The following is a 16,305-nucleotide window of genomic DNA, read 5'->3' on the forward strand; positions in this document are numbered from 1 at the left end:
TGGCTGCTCACACCCAGACCCAACTCAGGAGAACAAATGTGCTGCGCAGTGGCTCTACTGCTGCCCCTGCACAGGGTCCCTAGAGGGACCCCACTTCCCGGAGGTGGGAGCAGGTGGGAGCAGATGCCTAAGCAGCACCCTCGGTGATGATGTAAATATTTTAAAATATGAAGCTGTGCATATGGCCGCTCTACTTTGTCAGTATTCGTAGAGGCTCCACAGAAAACCTCCAAGCTCCAATCACTCCCCTTGCAACTTGTGTAAAACCTGTAGGACTGTGAGCGCCACCAAAAGGTGCAATCTCGTTACAGAAGCATAACTTATAAAGCAGTCTAAACCCACAGCCATATAGATCACTGTTATAGCAGAGCAGGCCGTAAACCAGACAAGACTCACTGGACAGGAACGACAGGCCTCGCGAGCGCTGGAGACTCACCGGTGTTATCCTGACTGAGCATGCTCCTCTGCATGTCTTCCACTTTGGCCAGGAGCCTGTGGTACTGCTCCTCGGCCACCTGCAGGTCACTGTTGGAGGACACCAGGCTGGCATTTTTGGCTTCCAGCATGCTCTGCAGGTCAGTCATGGCACGTTCCAGGTCCCAGCAGGACTGCTTCAAGGTGTCCACCTCACAACTGAGCGAGTCCTGCCTCTGCTGGGTGCTCTGGCCGTGCTCAACCTGCGCCTGCAGCCGGGTGTTCAGGGCGGCCAGCTGCGCCTGCAACTCGGCCTTTTCCTTCAGTGCCTGAAACAGCCCCAACATGTAGTTACTTCACGAGAACCAAGTGAGAGGGCCAGTGAGACAAAGTTGGCTAACTTCACATTAGAACAAAAAACCTGGCCAGCCACCCAGCAACGTCCCCGAGATGAGTCCTAAACAGGCCTGGGAGGCATAGGTGGCGCGTCCACTCAAGGCGAGGCAAAACCACGATTGAGCACAGAGACAGCCAGGCAGAACGGTGAACGCTGCCACACAGCACAGGAACGGGTGAGAGGAAAACTCAGAGACTAAAATCACAAAAAACTGCAACAACCGAAATGTGAGTGGTAATACAAGAGAAACACCAGAGCTTCTAAAAGTTCATGGGAAGATCCCATTATCTTTCATGCAAATCTTCCCTAAGCTTTTGAAGCCCTCTTAGATCAGCCTCAGAAAAACCCAGAACCCACATCAGCAAAAGTGGTGCAAGTGGCAGAGAGGCCTGTGGCCAGGGCTGCCGGCTTTCTCCACACCCAGCCTGTATGCTCTCCGGGCGCGCCCATGAGGGACACAGGAGGCCTTGCACACACCCTAGCCCTCCTCTGGCTGACGAGTCCAGCCAACTTGGACAGTGCATGAGCGTACCTCATTTCGTTGCATTTCACTACACTGTGTTTCAGAGACAGTGCAGCTTCCAGAATTGTTAAGGTTTGTGGCAACTCTGCACTGAGCAAGTCTCTCGACACCATTTTTCCAGAAGCATGGATTTGCTTTGTGTCTCTGTGCCACATTTTGGGGATTCTTACATTTCAACTGTTTGCATCACGTTACTGCATAGGAAACAGACTCCAGTGTAGTGGTGTCCACCTCACTTTCCACACATTCCAAAATCTAAACTCACTGCCACGAGTAGATTCCAACTGATACTGAGCCTGCAGGAAAGACTAGAACTTCCCCTACAGGTTTCTGAGATGCTAAGTCAGGACAAGGGTAGACAGCCTCATCTTTCTACTATGGACTGACTGGTGGTTTTGAACTGCTGACTGTGCGGTTAGCAGCCTGACGTGTAACCCACTACACCACCAGGCTTCCTCAGAAAGCCAATAAACACATGTAACTTGCTTCATTCTGATATTTACTTTTCTCTTGTGGTCTGGAACTGCACCTGCAGTACTTCTGAGGTATGCCTGTAATATACTAACTGCCAGTAAACAGCTTCTATGTAATAACACGTATGCAGCGTTAAAGCCCAGGGCCTGTCCACACAGAGGAAATTACCTGGCTGGCCTCCAGCGACAGGGCCTCCAGCTGCCCCTCCAGCCGCATCTTCTCCTTGAGCACCTGCAGCATCTCATCCTGGGCCTCAGCAACAGAGCTCCCCACGGACACGCTGGAGGCAAAACACATGCATGCAGGTAGTCGACATTCCTGCATCTGCTCGGCCTTCTCCACAGTCCACCCTCCCTGCCACTCTGCCCCGAGTGCTTAGACAAACAGGTGAGAAAGTGTACGCAGAGAGCTACTGCACAGCACAAAGGGACACTGAACACCCTGCCAGGAGTGCGGCCCTCAGACCACCGTGGGTTTGGGACACCCTCACCACACCACGAGCTGGTTAAGAAGCAGTGCGACTTAGAAAACTGCCTGTGCCCAGGAAGAAGGGGTGCCAGTGATGCAGACTCTGAACTCTGCTCCAAGAAAGCAGTAGCCCGGCCTGAGAGGGAATGCCGGCGGGGGCACGGGTGACAGCCCCCAGGGGTGAGCATGCAGACAGGACAGTGTGGGAGCCCACCTGCTCGAGAGGCTTCCTCTGCGGCTCCGGACGTCCCCGTTGACCTCCAGCCCCTGGCCCTGGTGCTCAGCTGCTGCAGCTTGGAGAACATCTTTAATGGAAGGAAACTGTCCCAGGGAATCCGAGGTGACCTCTTGGCCATTGACCATGGAGGATACATCCTGGATACTGGTTGCGGCCAGCACTGTGCCCTGTGCGCCCCAGGTGGACACGCTGCTGTAGGAGGAGCTGTCACTGTCATTCCCGTCCAGCCTGAGCCCAGCCTCACTGCCGTCCACCTCTGAGGTGTCGTCTTGAGCCAGCAAGGCATCCTCTAAGTGGGCGTCAGCCTCGGGGGGCAGGCTGGCCTCAGACACCACAGACGTCACGCTGCCCCTGCTCACAGCACCCCCAGAGGGGCTGGTGGCTGAGGCGCCACCCCCTGAGTCCCTGGCATCTGGATCTGCAGTTCTGTAATCGGCCAGAGACCGAATCTTGCTCGATTTGGGACTCTTTTTCTCCTTGGAGTGTGCCAGGAGCCCTAAGCTGCCCACCTTCGGCCCGCGAGGGACACTGGTGCGCAGGAAAGAATACTCCTTCGTCATGGCCACGGTGCTGGCCCTTGGCAGGTTCTCAGGGTTGAGCATGAGCTCTGGGTCCAACGTGCTGAAAAGTCTTGTCTTAGTGGTTGGTTGGCTGGACTGAAAAGGAAACAAAATTATAAACATGTTTAAAATGGACAAGAAGCATTCTGAAACAGCCATCCAAATGGTGGTTTCTATGCAGACCACTCACATCTTGCCCCAATTACCTACATCCCTGATGAACCAGGCTCTAGCACACACGCTGACTCTCATCACAATGGCTTGTAGCACTATGAAAACCACCTTGCTCATTATAAGCCTTCTATAAAACTTTTCTGGCTATTCTCTTACCATGTTTTTTTTTTTTTTTGTCCAGATATACACACACAAAATTTTAAACACGACAAAAAAGGCCCTATTCAATTGAACTTGTCTCAGGTTTACAGCGAAGCACAGTGAACAGATGCACCGAACCTGGCAAAGTGTGCCGAGGATGGCGCAGATGCTGCCATGGCGCCCAGCCTGTGGCCGGGCCGTGGAAAGACGTTCGCACCGGCGCTGGGGGAGACTCACCCTCTCCTGCTGCCGCCTCGCCCTGTACTGCCGGAGCTGCTCCTCCAGCCGCTTCCGAGCTTGAAGGCGCACTTGCTCCTCCCTCTCCGGGGGCAGCGAGGCCTCAGTTGAGCCTGCAGCACGAAAGTCGTTAAAAAGGCGCAACATGTCAACGCTCAGACGCATCAGCAGTGACGCCCGGACCATTCTATGCTTAATCACCAGTAGGCTTTTTTTTTTTAAAACATATGCTTTAGGTCCCAAATAAAGCACAGCCATCAAGTGCACAAGGGCAATGCTATGCGAAGAAACTAAGCCTGTCACTGGGTCATAGACTGAGCAGTGTGGGACCAGCTTACACCCATCCACTGCACACTGCTGCTACGGGAGTCCAGCTGGTAAAACAAAGGAGGCGTAACACGGGCTCTTTCATTGCAAAAAGAACTCACTGCCTGACAGACAGCTTTTCCCAAGGCTGAGCGTGCTCTGTGACACAGACCTCCAAACTTCACAAAGCCTAGCGCTGTGCTCAGACCTCATAAGCAAACTGCAGGGATGTACAGAAGGCAGCCACGGAGCAGCAACATTCAGCGATGAGGACCAGGGACAATGCCGACTAGCAGTTAAGTGGCACCACACAATGTTTCCTGACGTAGTGATAGACTGAGAAATAATTCGACCCATAGCTTATCTGAGTTCTAGCCATGTGATAAGGAGGCTTTGTAAGAAGATTGTACTTAGACTAGTCGGTTGCTTATCAAAGGCATAACACCATTGAAGAGCTGGGCTTCATGGGACAAACCTGGAACTCGCTACAAGGTCAAGGCTGTGGCACCTGCAAGAGCTGCAGTGTTCCACCAGCTGAGACCCAGCCCAGCAGCTGCACCCAGTGTCAGGAGGCAAACTATAACATACTACCTGAGAACAGTATTAAAATACACATTGCCTAAATCATTTATTTTGGGTCCTACAGGGCCAACTATTTGGATGTAAAAGCACTATGGTTATAAAACCAGAGTATCAACTCTGGTTTCAGGTTGGTGGCCCCGTTTGCACTCATCACAGTGGCAGAGGGTGCTGTAGAACCTGCAGTCCCACAGCTGTATCCAGCCCACCACCCGCAGATGTGCATCCTGGGAGTGGGAGCTATTGTTTTAAACAAATCCTACCATTTGAGCAGTCACCAGGATTTCACTGGAAAGGGACTCCTGTCATCATTAACATGGACACTGACCACTGAAAGAACTTCTGCACTTCTTGCTGAGGCTGACGAGACAACTCAGTGAGCTGCATATAAACCAGCGCTGCAAGGTTCCAGGAAGTGGCAGGAGTCACAGCCTTAGGGTGACAGCCAGGGGCTGATAAGCATAGTGTCATGAGGGAGCTAATATAGTCAAAAAGGGGCAGCACAATCCAGTAGACCGTATGGGAAACCAAGAACACAGAGCCAACCAAGGCCAGTGATTCCCCACTGTTAGGAGACGGAGTCCAGACATCCACATGAAGCCTCTCAACCTGTGTGTGGGCAGCTAGTTTCCAACAATTTCTAAACCACCCTGCAGCTCTAAAAAAATTATGCATCTGAAGAAAAAGACAAATCTCCCCAAAGAAAAATGGGCAGAGACAGGAACAGATTGTCCACAGATAAGCCAGCTGAAATGGCCAGGGACGAAAAGATGCTCAAATTCCCTGGTGACAGAGAAGTGCAAATCAAAGTAGCAACAAGACACCACAGCACCGCTATCAGACAGGTGAGCATGAGAACGAGGGAGGGCATGGGAGGCGCCGACCACATAGCCGACCACGGGGTGCTGACCGGTGCCCTACTCCGGGAGCCCCATCTAGTAGGGAGAGCTGGACTTACGGTGCCAATGCACCACGGTGCTGCTGGAGCACTGGCCACCGGTCAACAGGCAGACATGTACAGAGAACAGGGCCAACTCCCTGCTATCAAAGAGATAAATAAGAAAAACACACCAGTGTTAACAACATAATCCAATTTTTAAAAACTGATCAAAATCCACGTGTATACCTGCCAAGGCCATGAAGACCGGCCTGCGGGGGCAGGCAGGCAAAGAAGGGTAAAAGGGTCCCAAGGGTTCCAGGCTCATGGCCTCTGGTGTGCAGTCCGTCCACCTCAGAAGCCCCAGAGAGCAGCACGTGGTCAACATTCATTAACGAAAGTCGTAGAAAAAGCTGCACGCGCACAGTAGTTGCCGTCTCTTCAACACAGCCCTGTCAGCCAGACTGCCCCTCGGGTGACTATGGTGCCGAGGCACGAGGTCACCGAGGGCTTCACACCAAGCACTTGTGTGCTTTTCACAATGACACGATCACACACACACACACACACACACACACACACACACAGCAATGGCCCATCTGCCTCCGGGAAGGAGAGCAAGAAGGGCGTGGGAGGTGGGGGGGTGGATGCTTACACAGTTGCGTTTCTTGCATAGGAAGACTTAGTTTGAGAGACTGCAAAGCTTCTTTTCTAACACTGCCCTCAGCACTAGTGCCCTCAGATTTCCTTAGGTTGTCATGGAAACCAGCCACACCTGGAGCTGAGTCAGCAACCACCACAGGGTGAGGGGTGGGGTCGAGAGGTAGCACAGGGCCTGGGTAGGGCCGCACAGCCCCATTTGGACAGCTGTGGCCCTGGCTGGGCACTTCCAGGCCTTCTCCTTCACCCGGAGCTGTGCCTGCTGTTCCCTTGGCACCTGGAAAAGAAAGCCGTGGTGAGCATCGGGCCCTAACACCGGAAGAAATCACTGTTCAAACACATGGCTTCACTGGGCCACAGGGAGACTCCTCGGAGACCAAGAGCAGCTCTCACACCTCTCATGGACGGACGGGCTCCTTTGGAGAGCAGAGCAGCCCCGGACGCTCTTCCCTCCAGTAGACAACGTGGGACGAGCACCCCACCACCCACAGCTGTGCGATTCAAATACTAAGTTTGCCTTTTCATGTCAACAGCTCTGTGAGAAGCCCCAAGATAAGCTGTTTAAGATACAGACAGGAAAAAATACAAGAGTAAGGGAAGGCTGACAGTGCAGCAGGGCCACCGGGCCGCCTCACGGGACGAGGACGACTCCAAGCACACACCCACCCGGCTTGGAGAGGAGCCCCCAGGTAGGCTCCAAGGGATCAGCACAGAGCTCAGCTTCTTGGCCCGCCTGGCCCACCAACTGCCCACGACTACCTGTGTCCCACCTGCCACAGTGACAGTGGGCGGGACTGTTTACTGCACCAAGAAGAAAAAGGGAAGAGAGACGCGACTTTCGTCTCTCCTGCCGTCACTTCTGAAGCCTCCTGTGCCCACGGCGAGAAGTCCCCGAGGGTCCCGGGTTCGTGCGCGCCTCTAGTGGCTCCAAGGTGCAGCCTAGCCGGCTGCACACGGCCGTCTCCAGGAAAGCCCCTCCGCTCCAGCTACTTCCAGGGGGCTCCTGCCATTTTCCATTTGCAAACACGAGTCCCAACCCATACAACTCAGACTTTCAGCACCCTGTGGCCTTAGAACTACTGTGCTGTCACCCTCCTAGGCCATCACACCCTCCCTTCCCGTGACCCAGAACCACGGGGCCCCTACGCTGTGGCCCCAGAATCACTGAGCAATCGGTTTCCTGTTTCTCACTAATGGCGGTAAGTTCAGAATAAGCATCAAACAAGAAACAACACTCAAGAGATGTCTAAGAACACCCTTAAATGAATGAAGACTCGTGACTTACCCCAGGCTGCACCCCACTCGACAGGCTGCACTGGAGAGTCTGGGTGATCCCGAAGGGTCCCGATACCTGAGGAGGTGCCACCATCAGACTCTGAGAGGTCACCATGCCTGGCAGACGCACTGTCCATGGCGATGCGTGCGGACGGAGTGATGCGGGATGGCACGTGGTGGTCAGAGACCTGCTAGCAAGGCTGGGTTCTCTCTATCAGCAGCAGCTGAACACGCGCTGGAAGGACCGCACCATGCTTCCCAGGGTCTGAAGCAGATCTAAAGTCCCAGCCGGCTTCTAGTGCAGCTCACTGATGTCATGATAGCTGGTAGGGCAGGAAGAGAAGGAATGTGTTCGGAAGTTCCATATTTCAGGATTAGCGATACATATAAGGTGGCAGCCAAGGGCCTGGGCCCGAGGACTCCGCAGGGACCGGAGGACTGAGAGCACCCAGAAAAGGCAGCTATGGTGAAACTCCTCATCTCTATGCCAGCAGGATGCCATCACCTGTTTAAGGGTACGCATTTGGCAGGCAGTCATCTTTCACTTCCGAAGTGCACCGATAGAGCACTGACGCGTCCTCCTTATCAACAGATAAGGTCCCAGAGAAGCTCTGAGTCCATTTGCAGAAATGCTGACATTTACTGCCAGCTTCATTATTACCTTTATGCTCCGTTCTGTGTTGAATACCTTTCATGATAGAAAAACCATCCACCTGGCTTCTCTCGTCCACAGTCTGTATGGAACCCACAGGGAAAAGCTAAAGCAGGCCATCCTCCCACAGAGGGGCTGGCACCCACTGCCAGCAGCACGACTGTCTGGCTGCTTTCCGGAATCCTGTCCTCCCCCTATCTCCTTGACAAGAGGCTGGTGGGCACAGCCAGACCACCGGTGCAGTCACCATGTGTCCCAGGAATGTCTCCCTGTGAAATGCTATCAGCACGGGCCCATAACTGATAAACCATATCCCCCTCTGCTGCTTCGGCCCCCACAGGCCAGAGACACAGCGCATAACTGACAGTGCTGCTGATGACAGCGTGGCAAGGCACGTGGTGACAAACACATGTACCGCTGGTGCAAAGGCGTCTCAGAGCCGGTGAGAACTGCAGTGATCAAGCCCACTACAGCTAATCCAGAAAGCACTGTGATCGAGCAACCTGGGGTCAGCCCAGGGCCCACGCAGCCCTGGCACATGTCAGACCCGTAACACAGAAACGACAGGAATGAGGCTTCGCTCAAAACCCATCTCGTGTGCCCTAAGAGTTTTCACTCTGCTGTGTCTTTGTGAAAGCTCAACCTTTCACCTACAAGTGATTCCCAAGGTGGGAGGATAGCCGAGTGGGTCCTTGGGGCTGGAAGGAGGGTGGGGTAGTTATATAATCTCTTATCAACTTGAGTGCATTAAGAGTGAAGGGGTGAAGTTTATTTAGCCTGTCAGTCAGGTCACAGCTTGATGACCTCATTTGGAGGCTCTACGACAGCAGTTCTCAACCTGTGGGTGGCGACCCCTTTGGGGGTTGAACAACCCTTTCACAGGGGTCCACTAAGACCATCAGAAAACACATATTTCCGATGGTCTTAGGAACCGACACACCGCTCCTCTGTCTCCAGGCGGTCCGCCCACATGCAGATACGCCCACACATCGCGCCAACCCCATCACCTACACCCCACACAAATACAGGTGTATGTGACAGGGTTGGCACCATAATGTACTTATGCGGACCAATCACCCATGTGTAGAGAGCAGCTACCGTGTAGAGAGCAGCTACTCTGTTAAAAGCAGCTGCTGTGTTGAAAGCAGCAGTACTGGAGGTAAAACGATACTTCATGAATTATAATTACTGGGTAAATGCTTTAATTAATGCTTTAATCACTATTCTTTAATTAAGTTCAATTTGTAACAATGAAAATACATCCTGCATATCAGATATTTACATGACATTCCTTAACAGTAGCAAAATTACAGTTATGAAGCAGCAACAAAAATAATTTTATAGTTGGGGGGTCACCACAACCCAAGGAACTGTTTTAAAGGGTGGCGGCATTAGGAAGGCTGAGAACCACTGCTCTATGGAGATAAATAGCTCATTGGAGGCCGGACCCCCTCTCTTCTCTGCCGTCCCTTTCCTGCTGTTGAGACACTCAGAGAGCTGGAGAAGTCTCGTGGAGACCCACGCCAGCATTGAGATGCTTCCACTGCCACTGGATCCACAAGGCTCTCTACCCACTGGCCTGGGGTCTTCCTGCATTTGACATCATTGCATGTGCTGTGTGAGTCGAAAGAGGAATTTATGGACTAGCATTGGACATATGGGCTAAGATCAGAATTATGGACTTGATCTGGACCGGGCTGGGATGTTTCCTCAATATACAATTGCTCTTTGATATAAAGCTCTCTCTCTTACACACGAGTGTCCCTGGATTTGTTTCTCTAGTCAAGCTGGTCTGACAGAGGGGTTTAAAGAACACACCTGTTCTGGCATATCCCACATAAAATCCCTTTCACCAAGTTCATGGAGAATCTTGGTAATACCTACCCTATAGACACAACAAACTGCAAGCCCAGACACCCTATGAAACAGCAAGCATTCTACTTTGAAAGGTCATTGGTTTTGAAAACTTGGTTTCTGCCTTTTGGTACTGATCCCCACAATGCCCTGTGCTCGCACACAAACGGCGGTGGGAAGTGTTTGCTGACTGAATGCTTTTCTTGCACCCATGGCTCTGCAGAAGCTGAGCCCCCGGTTGAGATGCTCTTCTTCCAAAACCACCACTGGGAGTGACCGCCTCCAATGGCTCTCTGCTCTGCCTCTCTGCCCACAGCCTCATCCTTTCCCTTTAGCTACCACTATCTTTACCCACACACTGCAACTGTGTGTGAATGTATGTGTGTGCTCTCTGCATGAGTGTGAATGAGCATGAGCGTGCATGCATGCGGTCTACGTATGTCTGTGTGGTGAGTTTGAGTGGTGTATATGTGTCTGAGTGTGAGCATGTATGTGTGTGCTGTATCTGTGGTTTGTGCATGTCTGTGTGAATGTGATTATGCTTGTGTGTGTGTCCATTTGTGTGAGTGAGTGTGTATGTCGATGTGTGAATGTGCATAGGTGTATCTGTTAGGTAGCTAGAGGCAGAATTAGGGGTTGTCCCTCTAAATGCCAAAGCCTCCCTTGCCCATTACAGGAAGTTGGAAGCTGCTTAAGGCTAGAGGGCATGCACACACACCAAGGCCAGGTGGGCTTAATTCAGCCAATGGGGTCAAACAGTATCATCAACCAGGTCTCCCAACAGGGTAGGGGTAGGGTGGAGAGGGCCTGAAAAGCCAGAAACTCTGAGATAGCACGCTCTCCCAGCGGCTACACACAGCTCGGTACAGCTGTGCTGCCGTCCTGAACAGCTATGCCGCGGACTCTCTCTCTGGCTTGTGTTCAGTTTACTGTAACGCCTGAAACTGCTTCTATGTAAAACTCACTGGACCACCAAGCAGGCTTCAGCATGAATTCTTTCTCTTGAGAAGCAAGGACCAAGGTATTTCCCACCCGTGGAAAGCTAACTTATCTACGCCATCCAAGTGGGAGTCCCTAGAAGCAGAAATCCCTCTAAGTCTGCTTTCTTACATCGCAGACACTCCCTAGTTCCAAGTACCACTCATCTGAATTACATCCCTGGCAATGCCAAGTGCCACCCTTAGCAACTCAAACAATGGCGGCAAACCTAGAAGACGAAACAGCTGTATCCCCGAGTATCAATGTTGCCTTTGCACATCCATAAAACTGCTCCTGTGAAAACTACAAGCCAATCAACACTCACAGGACCTCGCCATCTCACCAATGAGAACAGAGCCAACATGTTGCACATGACAGGTGCTCAGCACCATTAGCCCCCAGAACCAAACACCAAACCCACTGCCAGTGACTCAATTCTAACTCACAGCAATTCTATGTAGGGTTTCTGATACTGTCAATACTCACAGAGCAGAAAACCTCATCTTTCGCCCTCAGAGTGGTAGTGGGTTTGAACCGCTAAATGTGTGTGTCGCAGTCCAACACCTAACTCACAGCTAGCTCCTCCCAGCCTCCTCTCATAAGTCAGTAGGGAGATGTAAATCAAAGACACAATGCAATATCACCTCATCTCCATTAGAATGACAATGTTTTGTTTTTTTTAAAAAAAGGAAAGGGTTAGCGAGGTTATAGAGAAATTGGAACTCTCACCCACTCCTGGTGGGAAGACACACTGGCTCCGCCAGTGTGGTGATTCTTCAGAATACTGAAAATACACACACACACACACACACACACACACACACACCCCTCCACCAATCCCAAGACTAAGTGTTCCTAGAAGAAGCAAAGGAAGAAATGCAAACAGAAATCAGTAGCCCAGCGTCCTTTGCAACACTGTTCACAATAGCCAAAAGGTAGAAATAACCAAAATGTCCATCAACAGATGAATGGACAAGTAAGTGGTATAATACTACATGACCACGAGACCAGAAGAACTAGATAGTGCCTGGTTACCATGACCATCTACTCTGACTAAATCACAACAGAGGGTCCTGGACAAAGCAAGAGCAAAATGTAGAACAATAATCAAATTCATAAAAAAGGTCAGACTCACTGATCTGAAACAAGCTGGAGGGACACCCAAGACTATGACCCTAAGGCACCCTTCTGACCTGGAACCGAGGCCATTCGCAGAGACCATGTTTCAGCCAAAATGGACAGGCCCATACAGTAGTCACCACCACCCAAGAGTTGAGGGCTCCGTAGAACAATCAATATAGATCAAAGTGGCATCTGCCCAAAAGCAAAGATGAGAAGGCAGGAAAGGGTTGAAAATCCAGATTTTAAATAATGGGAAATCCAGGGTGGAAAAGGGAGAGTGTTGATATATTGTAGGGACTGCAATTAACATCTCAGAAACTGATGCAAAAGCTACCAAATGGGAAACTAATTTGATCGTAAAAATTTATCTAAAGCAGAGTAAACATTTTTTTTCTTTACCGCAGTGTAATTACACACAATGGCATGCCACCCAGCTTTGAAGAACAAGTAAATCCTGATGCATGCTGTCACACGGATGAACTGAAAAACATTACACTGAACAAAAACATGCAGTCAAAAAATATTTCATGTTCTCATCTAAGTGAAATAAGCAAATATAAAGAATCAATGATTCTTAGTGGCTCCAGGGGTAGGAGGAGAGAGGAGAGAGGAGAGGCGGAGTATTTGCTTGAGGGTCACTGAATTCATACTGATTATGGTAGGATATTTCTGCCAATGGATAGAGAAAATGGTGGCACAACTTGAATGTAATCAATGTCACTGAATTATATATGTAGCCATTGTTAAGAAGGCACCTGGTTTAAAGATATATACATACATTACTATGCGTATTTTGACCACAATTAGGGCAAGTATTTTGGAGTCATGGATCCAGGGAGGGGAATAAAATGCCCTGGAGTGGTAGACCAGAAAGGCAGCACACTGTGGCAGCAACCCAGAGAAGCAACATCACCTGAGTAAGCAAGAAGAGCAGGTCAACCAGCAGAACTAGCCAGATTCACTCCGCCATTAAAGAAAACACGACAACCAGTGGGGCAGGTGGAGGAACAATAGCCAAGGACGTATCACAGGGGCAACACTGACAGCATCTATACTTGGCACCATCCAGGAAAGAACAGCATCCAAGGAAATTCTACTTTCCTGAAGCAGGCAAGCCAAATAGGAGACAGGGTGCCAGGGTGGCCCACTCCTTACTTCTCTTATTTTGAGTTCCTGGCACCCAGGGACTCCACAATGAGAACCAGAGCTCAGGCATACCCAGGACTTCCAATGTCCCTCCTTCCTGGGGTGGGCCAAGTGGCCTAGCTCCATCTCCTCCACTAGGCCTGATCTGAGAAGTTCCCATGGCATTCAGAAGTGGCACAGCCCCGCTGAGAGGAAAACGGGATTCCCATTATGGGTAAGTCTGGCTGAGGTCACAACAATCACCACAAGTAAACATAGAAAAGCCCATACAGGCAGGCAGACCCTGGACACATTGCAGGTTTGAATCCAGACCACCGCAATAAAACGGTGGCTGCGGTAAAGCAGGTCGTCCCAATTTTCAGGTTTTTCAGGACATGTTGAAGGGATGTTGACCCTATACTGTCGTCTATTGCATAATGAAAGAGACTGAAATATTGTGAAAATGATCAAAACAAGACATAAGGTGAGTGGGGCGTGGGGGGTGGGGAGCACATATAAACCTGCTCAACGCAGGGTTATGCAGAGTCAGCAAAGCGTAGTACAGGGAGGTCTGCCTGTATACAGAGTGAAAACCCAAAATATGACTAGCCATCTACTTCCCCACAACACAGTGATTGTGTCAGATTCCTCTGCTTCAAATTCTGGTTCCTACTTAGATGTGAATTCTAGGGTACATTCCTTGAACTACTCTGAGCCTGTTTCCTTAGCAATAAAGTGTGGTAATAAGGAAATTAGCTCAAAATGGCCCTCATCAAACAGCAGCAGTGATGATTATTTTCCCCTTTAACTGACAAAGGTCAATTAATGGTATTCTCACTTGAGAAATCACTCAGGTTACATTACATGACAAAGTTATAATGTAGATCCCCTTTCTTGCCATCCAAGGTACGTTGTAACTGAAAGCTATCACATCAGTAAAGGGTTCTATATGATATCTTAAAAGAGACAACTTAAAAATCTATGTAATGGCTCACAATATCCCTGTGCTGTCAACCACAATGATAATAAAAGTCAAATAAACCTCTACCCATAAACGATAAAGCCACAAGCAACCTGGTCCTGCTTACCTTCAGCCTCATCCCCTGTAAGAACCCCCTGCATGGGCTGTGACCCTAAAGAACAATGTAGAACTGTCCTTGGGTTTTTCTGAAGTCTTTATGGAAGCTGACTGCCTCGTCTTTTTTTCCAGAGTGGCTGATTGGTCAGCAGCCCAACATTTAACCCACTGGCCAATCGGGCTACTTTTATTGCTTATACTGTCCTACTTTTCCACCACACCCTGGCCACATTTTTCTACCTAAGAACCCCAAACTTACTCCTCCCTCCCTCCCTCAGGGTCTTTATACTTGTTAGTTCTCCAGAACCATTCTCCAGCAGCTTTTGAGGTTAGCTTCTTGGCCCTAGAGGCACTGGCTCAAGAGTCACCTACTTCCCCGAGCCTTTCCACGCCCTAAATTAGCTTCCTGCCCCCACCACCAGCCAATACTCATTTGTGGTCTGTGTCCCCTCCGCCAGACTTAAGGGCAGGGCCTGACACACTTGGCCACTGCGTCCCAGCACCGACAGTGACACTGCCTGTCACACAAGTAGCGCTCAGCAACCTAGTTCACACCAGGGACAAAAGCCTGGCCCACTCCCCGTGGAAGAGGGTGCATCGGGAGATATCTCTAAGCACCTCGAGTCCAGAAGACAATTCGTTTGTCCCGGGAGTGGCAAACAAAGGGGCGCACCATCAGGCTTTCTGCTCCCGCTCACATAGACCACAGGGTCGTGACTGGTTGACTAGCGAGAAGGCCTGCAAAAGGACCCCACGGCTGCAACGCGTGCCATCGCCACGGCCTCTGCAATATGCCGCAGGGCAGAACGCGCCTTTGAAACGATCCACGGCCCTTTAGGCGATGACCAGAGACCCCGAGGTGCCGTGTCAGCTCCGCTGACAGCAGAACGCGGCGTCCAGGCCCCGCGGTCAGTGCCAGTGAAAGACCGTAACTCACTGGCCCGCCGGCCGCGCCGCCGCGGGTAACAGGCGCGCCCGGCCTGTCCTGTCCTCCGTCCGTCTAGCCCGCCCTCTCCGGGGGGCACCTGCGATCCTCACCCAGGCGCTGGGGCCCCGGGAAGGTAGCCCCATCCGGCGGCTCTCCAGCGGCTCTGGCGGAGACGTGGCGGGACGAGGGGCGGGGCACGGCGGTGCAACGGCCGCGGAGTCCCCAGGGAACAAGTGAGGCGCGCTGCCTGCGTTCCGGAAGCGAGGCTGTCCTCTTCCGCCCGCCAGTCGGGCTGGGGAAGGCCCGGTCCTAGGGTCGAGATTCTGCCCACTCACGCCAGGCCAGAGGAGGCATCAAGAACGTGAAACCTCGGAGCCTGTGACCCTTTCTCGAGAGATACCCAACCTCCGGACTCGTAGGGCGTCCGACATCGAGCTTCCGGAGGAAGTGACGTAATCCTGGTCCCCGCCCTTGCTCCGCCGGTTGGCCTACCGCCTTGTCATAGTGTGGCTCACACGTAGAGGGCGCTGGCCCGGCCCGTTATTTATGGAGCAATTCCAAGTGGCTCTGAGTATCTTACACATAATCAGTTTTAGTATATAGAAACATGATTGGTTTTTGAGTAATTCAAATAAAAAACTTATGTATGCTGAGCTTGTTGATTTCACTTATTACTAGTTTCTATACATTGTTTTGTATATTTCTTGTTCTTTTCGATGTAATCAATCATATGTAAATGTAAACTAGCCCGTACTTTCACTTAACAAAGCTTTTAGAAGTATGGAAATATGTTGCCACTTCGAGCGTGAATAAGCCTTGATGATTGTATAACCCACCTTGATGGAATTGAACAACAGAATTGTATGTGAATGGGTATATTGGATTGTGCAAGCTATAGCAAACAAAGAAAAACTATTATAGGGGGGGAAGCAAATAAAGGGTTCCTGAGGGGAAGGGTGGGGGAGGGAGGGGATATAGGGGAGCTGATATCAAGTTCAAGAAGAAAGAAAATGTTTGAAACTAATTGTGGTAGCAATTGTACAGTACTGCTTGATGTGATTGAACTATGGAATGTTATAAAATCTGTAAGAGCTCCCAATACAATGAATAAATTTTTTAAAGAAGGAGTTCTTAGACCTTACACCAAAAGCATAATCCATAAAAGAAAAATTTGTCAACTGGACTTTCTCAGAGTCAAAATTGTTATTCTGAAAAGTATCCTGTTAAGATGGTGAAAAGACAGGT

At 50.7% G+C, this 16,305-nt stretch overlaps 1 protein-coding gene across 3 annotated transcripts in view; it reads right to left on the reverse strand.

Annotated features, from left to right (window-relative positions):
• The window catches only part of GOLGA3 (golgin A3), a 44,449-nt gene extending 29,242 nt beyond the window's left edge, over nucleotides 1-15,207 (reverse strand). Inside the window, exons 1-7 of one of the 3 annotated variants that reach the window (XM_045296753.1) lie at nucleotides 15,171-15,207; nucleotides 7,334-7,646; nucleotides 6,164-6,325; nucleotides 3,627-3,739; nucleotides 2,491-3,170; nucleotides 1,977-2,088; nucleotides 437-743 (exon numbers count right to left, since the gene is read on the reverse strand). In XM_045296753.1, the coding sequence (XP_045152688.1) occupies nucleotides 437-743; nucleotides 1,977-2,088; nucleotides 2,491-3,170; nucleotides 3,627-3,739; nucleotides 6,164-6,325; nucleotides 7,334-7,460 (1,501 nt within the window). In that variant the 5' untranslated portion in view covers nucleotides 7,461-7,646; nucleotides 15,171-15,207. Of the gene's footprint in view, nucleotides 1-436; nucleotides 744-1,976; nucleotides 2,089-2,490; nucleotides 3,171-3,626; nucleotides 3,740-6,043; nucleotides 6,326-7,333; nucleotides 7,749-15,170 lie in introns of those variants that run through there. The other 2 variants (XM_045296752.1, XM_004709758.2) reach the window with 2 other exon arrangements.
• Between the last annotated feature and the right edge of the window lie 1,098 nt (nucleotides 15,208-16,305).

The sequence above is a fragment of the Echinops telfairi genome, unplaced genomic scaffold (genome assembly GCF_000313985.2).
Source record: "Echinops telfairi isolate 266 unplaced genomic scaffold, ASM31398v2 ScPeMD7_7412;HRSCAF=8450, whole genome shotgun sequence".
Classification (NCBI taxonomy): domain Eukaryota; kingdom Metazoa; phylum Chordata; class Mammalia; order Afrosoricida; family Tenrecidae; genus Echinops; species Echinops telfairi.